The sequence below is a fragment of the Aptenodytes forsteri genome, unplaced genomic scaffold (assembly GCF_000699145.1).
Source record: "Aptenodytes forsteri isolate BGI_AS27 unplaced genomic scaffold, ASM69914v1 Scaffold563, whole genome shotgun sequence".
Taxonomy (NCBI): domain Eukaryota; kingdom Metazoa; phylum Chordata; class Aves; order Sphenisciformes; family Spheniscidae; genus Aptenodytes; species Aptenodytes forsteri.
In genome coordinates, this window is record NW_008795318.1 from 1,400,771 (window position 1) to 1,414,908 (window position 14,138).

Genomic DNA, 14,138 nt, shown 5'->3' on the forward strand with positions numbered 1-14,138 from the left:
GTCCTGCCCGGCGGCCTGCCCTGGGGCCGGGGGGGCGCGGGGAGGCGGCGCTCTCCGCGGTCCCGAGCAGGGGCTGGTGCTTGCTTCGGGTCCTTGCCCCTGCCCGGTCCCCGCCGCCAGCCCGCGGCTGGGCTGACGTGGCCCCTTCGGTTGTTTTCAGCTTAGTGCTGCGGGGAGGGACAGCCTCCAGAGAGGGTCCAGCGATTCGGAAGCAGAAAACGAAGCAAAAGGTAAACTCCTGTCTAAAAAGCCAGCCTGGGTGGATGAAGATGACGAGGCTGAGGAAAAGTAAGTTCAAGTTTGCGGGTCGGAGTTCCGCGTCACGCCTAAGAGTGACTGTAAGCGGCTTCAGTTTGAATGATCTTTGTGTTTGGTGTGTTTCTTTCCCTCTAGCGTCGACATGACCCATAGGTATAGGAAAGATTTCATGAAAAGTGATGCTGAGAAGATACTGACGAAGAAGAAGCTGAAAAGACGACTTGAAGAACAGTGAGTCTCTAATACTTTCGTGGCTAACTTTATTAGGATGAGATAAGAGGCATTTATTGGACATTGAAAGTCGCTTTCCTCTTTACCCACTGTATTCACGTGGCCTGTTTAAAGCTAGTGTTTCTTGCAGTATTTGCAGTATCTCTAACTCTAAAGTTATACTAAGAATAGTAAATAAAACGTGCGTTAGCATTGTCTAGGCTAATTTGTTTAATACTTGTTTTAGCAGAGGCGCACAAACTAATTTGTCTTCTGGGGAATTATACCAGAAATTTTTTGTAGTGATACGTTGCTCTGTAAATAGGATGATGGAAGATGCTGACGCAGCATGGTATGTAAGAATGAGTTGAAATGGAATATAGTCAGACAGCAAAGCAGAACTTTAGGTGTGTTTGGGTTGTCTTGGTATTGGCGTGTATTGCTCCAAAGAACAGTGCTTTAAGGTTTGGTGTCAGCTTTGCTGTAGTTGCACACTCGGGACAGTCAGCAAAACAGAGAAGGCTGAGTGAAACTTTAAAAAGCTTGTGTAGTGTTCTCAGCGCAAGTAATCTTGCAAAATTGTGACTGTATGCCTTGTAAGTACTTAATGCATAGAAGGGAATTACTTTCTCAAAAGAGTTGGTGTTTTTTTTCCTCTTCCTCCCCCCTGCCCCTTCTCTTGCTAGGTTTCAGCGAGCTATGGGAGGAGTTCCTGCCTGGGCTGATTTAGAAAACAGGAAGAAATCCAAAACGACTGCAAGTGATAGTAAATAAATCCACTACTATTCTAATAAATGTTTCTGTGTTTCCCTGTTCAGCTTCTTAGAAAACAATTACTTCTGATGTCTTCTCAGTTTCAGTAGTATGATAATATGCTGGATAATATGCTTTATTCCTTCCTTCCTTCAGTGTGCTTTGATTTAACTTGTTTCTGGGAGGAATTTGTAGGTTTTGATGTGGGAGTGTTTGTGGAATTAGCCTTTTTGATGTGCTTTGTCTTAATTAGGTGACAGTGATGAAGATAATGATCTGCTATGCAGGACTGGCAATTTCATATCAAACTCGGAGTCCCTGCCAAGAGGTATTTTGAAGGTAAAGGCAAGCCTGTCTTTCCACCTCAGTTTGACCCGTATGCACACTTTGACTTCTTTGTGGCGATTTGGGCAGTAAAATTAGTGATCATATGAATTTCTTCTTTGTTTCTGTAACTGGAAACTAAAGAGTGAACAGTTGGACACATTGGATAGTTCACATCATGAAAGCATGAAACAATAAATTGAGATGTATTGTTTGACATAGGAATTATTTTAGGTACTCTAAAGTAGCATCTTGTAGTAGGATTTTAATTTCTTCATCGGAAGGATGGAATTCTCCCGCAACTTCGAGGCTACTGAAATGGTCTTTGAGAAGCAACAGCCTTAAATGAGTGTTTCTCACGCTGTCTCTTCAACAGCTATTTCAGACGAGTCGGAATGCAACTAGTTTGACATATACTGTTAATTTCGAAGGCCGTAGAAAGGCTAGCTAGTTTGTCTGATGTCTGCCCTGCTGCATTGAAGCAACTTGCCGAACTTAACTGGGCATGTGTTCTGCTTATGTCATGCTGTCTGAAAGTTCATCATAGGGTTTGAGATCTTGCTCTTGTAGAATAAAGAGCAATTAAATTGGCTATTCGTCATCATAAGCAAAAATGTGTAAGTTGTATTTTTTTTTTACACTGCCTGATCTTTGCTCTAGATGAGGACCTGCTTGCCTGCTAATCAGGAACGTTTTGCTGATGGAAAGCTGGTCACTGTGCAGTTCCATCCGTCTGCTCAAGTAGTTATGACTGCTGGACATGATCGATCTGTGTCACTCTTTCAGGTGAAGAATTTCAATCTACGCTATGTAAATGGCCACTAATACGGAATCTTTTTTTTATAAGTATACCTGAGATAGTCTGTCGTCCCAGGCTTTCTTTTCTCTCCTCCTGTGATGGTGTGCTCACAGGGGTTGTAATGTCTGTGGTTACAATGGAGTTGGCTTGGTTGAAGGCATCTTGTTGGAAGAAATTTCCACCTGTGACATCATACCAACCACTTACAGAGTATAGGCAGACTTAGTTGTATCACAGTTTCTAGGTGAAGATTTGTTTTTAAAAATGTTTGGTTTTAAGGTTTGCAGTGACGAGGACTAGTGAGATCTTTTTTTTTTTCTTAAGTTGTTTGTAAAGCCATGAGATTTTTTTTTTCTTAAGTTGTTTGTAAAGCCTGTAGTGTGGGGAGCAGTCCACTTTCATTTAAACCCGTAAATTGCTGTGAAATCATTTTGGGGGTGGAGAGACTGTACTGCAGCAGGAAGCTACTCCTGCTGGGACACTCCTGCCCTGCTCCTCAGAAAACTAAAGATCATAACTCTATTTAGGAACTTTCAACATGGCCCAGTATCAGTCAAATTTGACGCTCCCTCAGGGCTGCAGGAAAGACGAATGCGAAGCAAATGTTTCTGTTTAGAAAAGCACAATAGAAGTGATTATTTGAACAAAGCATGGGCAAGAGGTGCGAAGTATATCCAGGAAGGCTGGGAGTGCCTGATATATGGGGTGAGGAGCCAAGAGCCAGGTTATTTGTAGGTTGAGAAGAGAGGAAGAGGTTAATGCTTCAAACTGGTGTACCTCTTACTGTTTAAGTCTCTTGTGCTGGCTAGTTGATGCGAATTTTGTATGTAAAAGTATTTGGTATGTTCCTTAATATGATGATCTGTTTTTTTGAAGGTTGATGGTATAAGGAATCCAAGAATACAGAGCATCTATTTAGAGAGTTTTCCAATTTATAAGGCGTGTTTCAGTGTTGATGGAGAACAAGTTATAGCCACTGGTACTCACCATAAAATGTTCTTTGTGTATGACATGATGAGTGGAAGTATTATTCCTATACAGAAAGTAAGAGGTACGTTTTATAGTCCTGTAAGTGTCTGGGCATAGTTGAAGCTGTCCCAAACAGAGATGGCATATGAATTTGCTTTAAAAGGAAATGCAGCAAATTGTTTGAGGTTGTATTTTTAACTTGTCTTCAGGGATCTTTACTCGAGTACCTTAGCTTTAGTTTGGGGTATTAAAAGTTAATTGTCACACGTAAACAAGGTTGAGTTGTAGCTTTACTGTGACAGTGTATTACAGAAATGAAAAGCTGAAGTGGAGTCAGGTCTTATTCATATTCATCATACCTCTGAATGCTGAGGAAGAAGAATCAATTATGCCAATTTGAAGTTCTGAATCTCTTTTCAAAGGTGTGGAGGAAAGATTTCTCAGAAACTTCGAGGTCTCTCCAGATGGATCATTTATGCTTCTAACTGGAACTTCAGGTTACCTTCACTTGTTGTCAATGAAGGTAGTTTCTCTTCATGGTTCATGTAGCTTCAGCTTCTTGGTACCTTTTTCCTTTCGAATCTGCTTGCTTATATTTAATCTGAAAAGCAATCTAGCTTTCAGTTGAAACAAAGGTATGACGCATACTCTGACAGCCTTCAAAAATGAGCTGCGGAATCAACCAGCTGTAGCTTTAGAAAATTGTTTTGGGGTGTCTGAGAATTTTTTTTCTGACTATGCAGTTCTCTTTGGGACTGGTGGAGCTAAGGCCAGAGTTTCATGGGGTTTTAAGCTGTCACTGGAAAAAGTCGTATGTCAGTGGTGTGTTTCAGCTGATTGCACGAACACTGTGCTGGCAAAAGGAATGGCCTCGGCATGGAAACAGGCATCTGAGGGCGGAAGAAATACAGGACTGCTTTTTTGGGAATAGCGCTGGTGCATGCTGGTGTACCGTGTTCATGAATCATGCTGTCTGCTGTGATTCATGATGCATACAGAATTTTTTCAGTTAAATTTTAAAATGCCATATGATGGCAGCTGGATTTCTTTTAAACTTTTACTGGGAAAAATACTTTTTAAAAAGAAAGTTCAGTTCTGTTCTATAATGAAGACCCTTCAGCGAGGGAGCAAATGAGTGTTTCTTGAACTAGCTGTAGTTGTGCAATAATAAATTGATCACGGACTCATGAGCATCGGCCTGTGCTCTGGTCTGTAGGCACTGAAAACATTGATGCTGTTCTTGTGACGTCAGTGTAGCTAGCGTAAGGTTTTTGTGGGTCAGGAGTATGGAAACAACTTTCCTACAGATTTTTGGCAGAATCATTGTCACCGTTGTTGTTCTTCATCCTATAGACAAAGGAACTGATTAGCACTATGAAGGTAAATGGAAGATGCACTGCATCTGCTTTCACTCCAGACAGCAGTAAAATATATAGCTATTCGAGTAAGTATTCTCTCCAACAGCACTAATCATAATTCCATTTAAATTGCATAAGTTTTTATAAGTCATATAACCATCTTTGTAAAACAATAAAAGACTTTATGTCAGTATCTGGCCTAAAAATACAACCAAGTGATCAATCATTAAAGAATGGAGTTAACTGGTTTAGTATGGCTTTATTTGGTTTTTAAAAAATACCCTATGTTCGATTGTTGGAAATGAGCTAATAGTTGTCATCTAATGAAATCTATTTTAACAAAATAGACAAACAATGTGTTCTGTATATATGGTTTCTATAATCTACTTTATTCTGCAACCAGAGGAAGGCGAAGTTTTCATTTGGGATGTGAGAAGCAGAAAGTGTCTACATAAATTTGAAGATGAAGGTTCTTTGGAAGGAAAGTGCATCGCTGTTTCAAAAAATAACCAGTATGTGGCATGTGGGTAAGTGACTTGGATTTGACAACTTCTTCCTATCTCATTTTGAAGCTCTTCAGTAAACTTACTGGTGGCTGGTGAGAGTGTAGGAAAATGGAATAAGTTTGGTTTTAATAAGGTTAGAATAGAGGGGAATAGATGAATATTGCCTGCTTTATGAGAATTTAATTTGTTCCATGTATATCTAAAGTCACTCCTAATGTGTTACTGTTGCCATATACGGGTTTAGCAGTTAATTTTGAAATCGTACTGACTGAAATCACAAATTCTGTAGTACAAATGTCGATTCGGGGTCTTCCCCCTTTTCTAGTTCTTTCCTATACTCCTAATTTGGCTCCTGCAAGATAGCATGTTAGCATTTGAAAAGATGCCTCGACTCAAAGCCACAAGCTTTGTGTTTCTCCAAGTCTACTTACCGAGATGCAACTTCAGCTAGTGTATCAATTCTTTTAAATGAGACTAGCAAATACTTAAGTACAGTACACATTTTCTTAACCCACTGTAGAAGAGGATTTTTAAGTGGACTTACTCTACAGGGTATAAAAAAAAAAAAATCAAAAAGCTTGAAACTATTTCAGAATCTTTTGATACCAAGCTCTCATTGCTTTGAATTCATGCTGTGTAAGAGATGGGCTTATCAAGGCTCTCCGCAGTTAAGTGTGTCTCTTCTTATATAAATAAAAAAACCAAAACCCAACCCCCTCCACTAAATACTGTTATAAACTCCAAAGCAAAATCAAGCTCCAAACAAAATATTGTTACAAACTCCAGTAAATAATTGGAAATTACATTTTTAGTTGAACGGTGGCTATAGATGACAAGGTAATATGTACTGTAAATGTTACTTCTTGGTATAGTCTTTATTAATTTCTTTTTTTTAGTTCAGCTTCTGGAGTTGTAAATTTATATACTACTGATGTCTGTCTCAAAGAAAACCATCCTAAACCAGTTAAAGCCATAATGAACCTAGTTACATCTGCTACATGTGTGACCTTCAATCCCACCACGGAAATTTTGGCAGTGGCTTCCCGTGAAACTGATGAGGCTGTCAAATTGGTATGTTCAGCTTCTTTAGTACAAGTTTTTTTTTGTATCTTGATCAAAAATGTTCCTGGTAACATAATAAAACTGATATTGAGCAGATATGGATGCTGCAAAATGCGCTAGACCGAGCAGATGAGGACATGTACAGTAGAAGAGGAAAGTGGACTTACTCTACAGGGTATAAAAAAAAAAAAAATCAAAAAGCTTGAAACTATTTCAGAATCTTTTGATACCAAGCTCTCATTGCTTTGAATTCATGCTGTGTAAGAGATGGGCTTATCAAGGCTCTCCGCAGTTAAGTGTGTCTCTTCTTATATAAATAAAAAAACCAAAACCCAACCCCCTCCACTAAATACTGTTATAAACTCCAAAGCAAAATCAAGCTCCAAACAAAATATTGTTACAAACTCCAGTAAATAATTGGAAATTACATTTTTAGTTGAACGGTGGCTATAGATGACAAGGTAATATGTACTGTAAATGTTACTTCTTGGTATAGTCTTTATTAATTTCTTTTTTTAGTTCAGCTTCTGGAGTTGTAAATTTATATACTACTGATGTCTGTCTCAAAGAAAACCATCCTAAACCAGTTAAAGCCATAATGAACCTAGTTACATCTGCTACATGTGTGACCTTCAATCCCACCACGGAAATTTTGGCAGTGGCTTCCCGTGAAACTGATGAGGCTGTCAAATTGGTATGTTCAGCTTCTTTAGTACAAGTTTTTTTTTGTATCTTGATCAAAAATGTTCCTGGTAACATAATAAAACTGATATTGAGCAGATATGGATGCTGCAAAATGCGCTAGACCGAGCAGATGAGGACATGTACAGGATACTGTACATTTATAAGGAAATAATTTTTTTTCTTCAGGGGAGTTGTTCTGAAAATATCTTACAGTCTAGTTTACCTTTTGTTTTTCCCTTTTTAAAATGCCCTTATTTCAGTGCTGTAAATATAACTCAGCAACAAATGTGAATTTTCAGCAGCTGCTAACTGTAAGGGACTGACTACGTGGTGTTTTTCGTAGCTCGTTCAAAATTTTGCCAGCCTTGTCAGAATTCTGGCCAACGGTGGAAGTATTGAATTAATCTGAGGGCTTGGAAGCCTATTTTTACTGCTTAGATGTAATTACTTAAAAATAAATGAGTTGCAATAACTGGATTCGTAGTGTGTTCTCTGCACCATTTCTCCAGTAGAACTCTAGGATAGGAATATAACTGAACATTTGAACTTAACATTGACCTTCAATTTTAAATTTGTACTTCAATTTGAATTTTAGTGGCTTTTTCCGAATTGTTATAACCAATGACCTATTTCTCAATAGGTACACATTCCTTCATATACTGTATTCTCAAACTTCCCGGTGTTCAGAAGAAAACAGATTTATCTCGCTCAATCTATGGACTTTTCGCCCAGAAGTGGTTTTTTCTCTGTAGCAAATAACAAAGGCAAAGCTTTGTTATTTAGGTATGTACTAAGTTAGGTTCATTAATCCCAGATAACATGTTTATATTCTGTAAGATGGGGCAGATGACTGGTAAATGATAAGGCTTGACTTCGTGATCTGAATTTCACCTGATGACTTAATTGAGTGCGGAGCTGGCTCTCCCTTCTGGAGAATGAGCCTTGTTTTTAATGTCTGATTATAAAACATACATTGCTGCAGACATCCCTGTCAACTGAATCGTTGTTGCTGCTTTGTGTTGTTCACTCAACAGGTTACTGAAAAGTTTTAAAACTGTCTCAACTTTTTTTTTCTTCAGGCTGAAACATTATTCAGATTTTTAAAAGAAGATACAGGAGAAAATGGACCAGTAACTGAGGTAAAAGCAGCACTAGAACTGTTGGCAGCGTTGTCTTGAGGAACCTTATTTTCATTTTGCTACCTCTACCTCTTTATAGATGGCAACAAGAAGTGTAATCTGGAACTGTTCTGTCTGGATCACTCATGTAGTAGGCTGCACATGATGGGCAAGATTCAGGCTTGTCTTGTCAATCTCAGCTTTTCTAATACTCCTCCTACAGGGAGTTGGTAGTTCAACTAAACTTCTGCCCAGTCCTGTTGACAGCAGTTTTAAAAATCTGGATATATTTACATGAAACTCATAGGCAGTGTTGTTAAAAACCAGCTGTAGGCTGGCAGATACTTGGCTTGATCCTGTTACGGAGTCATGTAAGTGTGCCCGCACAAGTCTGCATAATTTCAAATTTAGATTACATAAATTACTGAAATTTGAAGTGTAGCTTGCATGCAGATACGACTTTATTGTACACTTCAACCTCTTCTTGGGAAACTGGAAAGACCTGTAGCCTTGACAGTAATACAGTAGTTCTGTTTGACCCAAAATGTGTTAATGATTGGAAGCTAAACTCGCTCAGACTGGAAGCAGGTAGGTCTTCTGCACGTTAAGCTTGCATAAAATTCTGTGATGGCTAAATGTTTGGAAGATACTAACAAAACTCTCTGTACTGATCTTTCCCCAGGTGTGGTAACCTGCGGATACAAGTACGCTGACAAAATCAAACAAGTCTTTTTTTATTTTACATTGAAGTTAAAAAATACTAATATAACATCTGTGGTTTTGAATGTTGTTCCTTAATAAATGTACCTGATCAGTTTCCAGGCATGTTGTTTCAACTTCTTCCAATGTTTTGTGTAAGCAAATGACTAAGTAGATTTTAACGGTTGCCATTCAAGCTAATGTCTTCAAGAAATGCTTCAATGTCTTTATTATGAGCCTATGAAGTATTCCAGTGCTGAAACAGAAAACAGGAGTTTTGTGTAAACTATAACCTCCGCTCCATGCGTTTAGCTTGAGGTTTTCCACCAGCCAGGTTTGAGGCTGGGTTGGAGGCAGCATGTGGCTGACTGGAGGAGCAAATTAACCTGAAACCCTGTTGAAGCAGGCGTTGTACTTCAGCCCAATTTAACGGGCCAGCTATAGCTTAAGGATAGCCTAAGGCAAAAAGTGAGAAACACCACCCTCAGTTGTGCTTACTGCCTCCCACGTGTCACAAAAACAACTGTATGTAATGTGGTTTTAATTCTTAAGGAAGTCCCCGTTCGTACCTTTCTGTGAAAGCAAAGCATCCTGAGTATCACTTCATACTTGATTTTTAAATCAGTTGTGAAATTCTGATACCGTTAGGGTTGCCTAGCAAGGACTGCTTTACAGCTGTTGTTGCTGGTTCTTCATCTGATGTCAAATATCGCACCTCTGATCACTTTGTTCCAGAAGTGGCCGCCTCTTCCCTTTTGAATACATGAACAAAAAGTTGACTAGGAATCTGCTACAATAAAAACCCTGCTTTCGGAATAAATTGTGGCTAATATGTCTCTCCACTTCACATGAGGGAGCTTTTTGGGCAGTAACATCAAGAGCCAAGGTGCTCCAGTAACCAGCAGTGAAGTCGTTAAGCCTTCAGTGAAAGTGGCGTTACAAAAAAGGTACTCTGAGCATGAGAAAAAGCTAATTCTAGAACCCTGTCAAAAACTTGACATATACGAGCCTATTGTTAAATTCTTGTCATACTGTTTTAAAAATAGAATATTGTGTTTTCTGATGTAACGGGTTTTTAAAATGGCTTTGCCAGTGATTCGTTGTAAGATGAGAACTTGATTTCAGAAATCGGAGGAAAAAGCAGAATGTGCTCTGGAGGTGTTAAACTGACTGCAGTGTTTAACCTTACTGCAGCGCTAAACCTAAACTAAAGACCCTAGTATGGAAGAGTAAAACTAAATCATAAGCACACTGTATTAAGATGCTTGCTGTAGGATTCTTCTGTTACAAACAAATCTAGCTAAAATCTGGCTGGGACTGAGATTTTGTTGAATTTCAGAAATCTAGATGCTGAAACGGGTTTATGACTTCACTAGAGGGCAGCACTTAAGCACTTATTTGGAGACTTGACTGCTTCATGGTCCTGAGCAGCTTGTGCTGTGACAGCGCTGCCGGTGGGTGAGGTTTTGGTTGTGGTTATTGACACAATTCGCCTTTTTTTTCGATCATCTCTATTGCTGTTAGGGAGGTTTAAGTAGTGTGACTTCATCCACAAAACTATTAAATCATTTTAAATCAAAGACTTCTAAAAGGTAGGTTTTTAAATAAAGTCTTTTACCAAATTGCACTGAAGTAGCTGTGAAGTATTTTAATACCACTTAATTCGCTTGTCCTGAGACTCTGCCCCTCTTTGCACGGTATATGCTTCTCCACTTTACCCATTAAAAAAAAATCCCAAATCCAGTGATTCAAAGCCGTATAGCAAGTCATTAGCAGGTCTAGAATTAGAACTTGAGAATTAATGGGTTGCTGGACTTGCTCAGTTAGCATGAACACAAGTTTCTGATGTTCTTCCTTGCCCATCCTGCTGACATCTGGTTGTAAGAGGTCCAGGCTGGATGGAGCAGGAGAGTAAATGGAGAAGGTGTTACAAGACATACCGAGGTGCTGTATACTCTTGTATCACTGCAAGTGACTTCAAATAGTGGCAGGAAGGAAGGAGAGATTAAACATTTCTTTCTGCAAATTCTATGATGTAAGTTGCAAATATTAAGCTCTCTACTGAGTTATGGGGAGCGCTGCAGTACAAAACATTTCAGCTTTGTACTTACTTTTAATTCTTGCTGTTGCATTTTTGTCTTCTGGAAAACATAACTTACTGCCCCATCCAATATAAAATAAGGAAGACTTTTGCCTTGAGAAATAAAGGAAACCTCAAGGTGCTTGTTGCATTTCTTAATGGGTTTTGAGCAATGACAGTTTCACGTACTAAACAGGTCTCAAAGGTTGGATGGTACCAAGTATTGCAAGAAGTTGAAACTGTTACTAGTGTGTCCAGGGATATTTATTTGCAGTGGGATGAATTACTATTAAGTATACACATCACTGTGCTCTCGTTCTGAAAAACTCGGCTCTGTCAGTTTGCCATGTCTTGAGTACTTAAGCTTCTGACCTATTTAAAACCTCTTTGTGTTTAATCCTTTTTTCCTAGTATGGCTTTTTTTCTGGCATTGCTGAGCTGAAGTCCTTTTAATGAATTATTTCTCTGCTTTTCCTCTCCTTCCATTCTCCTTGGCAAAATAAATTTTATTGATGTAGCCCATTAAATATTTATCACCGCAGCCTTTCCCCTTCAGGCTGCGATCTTGTCCGATTTTGCAAGCTAAAGAGAATTGGTCTGGTTACTGCTTAGAAAGGAAACCTCCAAGAAGAAGAAACCTGACTAGATGTTAGAGTAACACTGGTTATTTAGAAGGTTATTGGGTTTCCTACTAAGTCTGGCTTGAACCTGCTGTTCGACCCTGCTCCTGTTTGAGAGCTGTGTTTGTGGTGCAGGTGATGTAGGAAATTCTCAAAGGACCGGTTTCCTACGAAGTCTGGCTTGACCCTGCTCCTGTTTGAGAGCTGTGTTTGTGGTGCAGGTGATGTAGGAAATTCTCAAAGGACCGAATGATTTTTTCTTTTCTCCTGTGTCTCATTCAATATCCAGGATTGCTGCTCTCAAAGTTATTTGGAAAGTTACAGTTCTGTAAATCTCTTCCACGTGGCACTGTTTCAACGGCTACGTGATTTTTTTTCCAATGCTTGCTGATCAGAGAGCAAATTAGATTCTCCTCTTTGGATGTAGTGCTGAACACATCTAGTGGATGTGGCAGTCGGCACACCTTGAAAAGAAGCTGGTCTGTCACCGAAGGCTGTTTCTCGAAGTATTTGAAGGCCTCTGGTGATCCTCTAAATCCCTTTCTTTGCTATAATTTGTAAGATCTAGGGGGAGGATACAGAGCTCTTCTGGAGGGTGTCTGAAATAAGTCTGTACAGGATAAAACCCTCAGTTACCGCTGTCCAGTACCTCCAGGAGCCCAGCTGGTATCCAATACACCACACCGTCGCTTGCTCTGGCACTGAATTCTGCTGGTTTTATGCTGCATCTCCTTTTGGATAACTAGCAACAGCAATGTGCTGGGCACTTAATGACACGTTGCGGTCGTTGGTTGGATTTCTTCTGTTGAAAATGGGAACAATGATTATTTTTTCTGGAACAAAACATCTCTTGGGCACTCAGATGTTTTTGTCCCATGTTTGTGTCTCAGTGAGATGGCAATACAGTCTAACCCATTTTGGGACACTTTCATCGAAGCAATCTACACCTGTTAATCTACCTGCGTATCTTCTTCCAGTGATTAAAACTATGCAAGTTATACATCTTATTAAATTACTTTGAGACCCCTTAACCTGAATGAAATCGTGTAAGCTGATCAGACACTTTGAAACGGCTGCAATATGATTTGGTTTTCATAATAGGTGTTGTAAAATATGCCTGAGAGCTCAGTCTTCATAGTGTTGTATTTTGCACATAAGATGGCCTGCCATATGAGACTTCCATTTTGTGTGTGCAATATTGAATGTTTTATTATGCTTAAACAGATGGGAGGAAGAGTTGAAGCAAAGGGGAATTTAGAAATGTGATGCAGGAGCCCTTCCTTATAATTGCTACCCATGGCTGCTATTCTGCCTTGTCAGAAGATCTATTTATCATGGGTTTAGTATGCATTCTCTTGTATTTTCAGTGAGTTTCTACTGAATTGAGACTGACTTAAGAAATTAAGCCTAGCAAGATGTTTTTAACAGATCTACGTGGCTGGGAACTGGGAGGGAGTTGAACTTCAATTTAGGATCTTTGAAGACACATCCATTTTATGAAGACTGAGTAACTTCTGTCTGCAGATCCTGATGTAGTGTAGTGTTTAGCTAAGGGTCTGTATCACATGCTTAAGCACAAGGGTTCTTTATTCCTCTTTAATCTTTGTTTTAAAGTTTGGATGCAGATTTCGAAGTTACTGGAAGGGAAAAGGTGTTTTGAGTACTTACAGTTCAAAAATAATTGTTCAAGAACTTGTGTAGTCACTCAGAACCTCCGCATCCTGCTGTTCAGGAGATTGTTTCAGTTACTTGGTGAAAAACTATTAGCCCTGATCTACTGGGAGGAATTGCATCAAGAATGAAATAATTAAGCCATGGGTGGTTTTTTTTTCTGTAGCTTCTCTAATGAATGCCTTGCAGCAGCAAGAGCTTGTTCTGAGTCTCACTGCACTCCATAGCTGCATTGTCCTCCCTTGGAGAACGTTGTCCTTGTACAAACGTTACACGTGACTGCATTCACAGCCGTGCTTACGTGTGCTCTAATGGACCTCGGTGGATCGGGGAGACCATGCAGACTACCTTTTTCTGCACGCAGGGGTTAGATTCTGGAGATACCAGCTCAATTTCTTGAAGAAGCAGTTTCTTCATAGGTTGGAAGGTATGAACTAGATGACAGAAGAAAAAATTATGCCCCCTTTGCACAGATTCCTTGTGAATTACTCTGCAGGGTATTGAACTTGGGGTAGCAGGGTATTGACTGCTAAGAGTCATTCTTAACAAAACACAAGTATCTCTTACACTGTGGGACAATTGTTACCACTCTGCCCTAGCTCTGCAGTATGCTTCAGTTCCATACGGGTAAGCTAGAGGGAAGATCACTGTACTGTGAGATGGAGCAATTGTAGTTTGGAAATGAATGAAAAGGTCTTTGACAGTAGGAAACTCAAGGTTACATTTAATTGAGGAGACCCAAGAAGTGGTTGGGTAAATATAACAGGAAAATGACGTGGGATTCATGAATAAGAGACAAATTTGTGTAAGTTAATTTTGTATGTAACAAAGCCATTATTGCTCATAAAAATATGTATGTCTATATTAACACAAACTAGTCTTCCATCTGCATAAACTTATCTAGCAGGGTCAGGCCCCCAAGCTGCTTGTAATAACTAAGAGGAATTCATGGGCTGTCAGTTCTCAAACCACTTTGTGCTGGAGTATTTCAGCTACGTATTATACCCCATACCGAGGTGAGGCTATA

At 39.5% G+C, this 14,138-nt stretch overlaps 1 protein-coding gene across 1 annotated transcript in view; it reads left to right on the forward strand.

The window, feature by feature from the left end:
* The window catches only part of UTP18 (UTP18, small subunit processome component), a 15,841-nt gene extending 6,983 nt beyond the window's left edge, over nt 1-8,858 (forward strand). Inside the window, exons 2-14 of the mRNA XM_009279715.2 lie at nt 166-288; nt 394-489; nt 1,155-1,234; nt 1,475-1,560; nt 2,206-2,331; nt 3,221-3,395; nt 3,736-3,836; nt 4,667-4,757; nt 5,075-5,198; nt 6,074-6,248; nt 7,564-7,706; nt 8,003-8,062; nt 8,724-8,858. Coding sequence (XP_009277990.1) covers nt 166-288; nt 394-489; nt 1,155-1,234; nt 1,475-1,560; nt 2,206-2,331; nt 3,221-3,395; nt 3,736-3,836; nt 4,667-4,757; nt 5,075-5,198; nt 6,074-6,248; nt 7,564-7,706; nt 8,003-8,027 — 1,345 coding nt within the window. The 3' untranslated portion in view covers nt 8,028-8,062; nt 8,724-8,858. The remainder of the gene's footprint in view (nt 1-165; nt 289-393; nt 490-1,154; nt 1,235-1,474; nt 1,561-2,205; nt 2,332-3,220; nt 3,396-3,735; nt 3,837-4,666; nt 4,758-5,074; nt 5,199-6,073; nt 6,249-7,563; nt 7,707-8,002; nt 8,063-8,723) is intronic.
* Nucleotides 8,859-14,138: the final 5,280 nt, after the last annotated feature.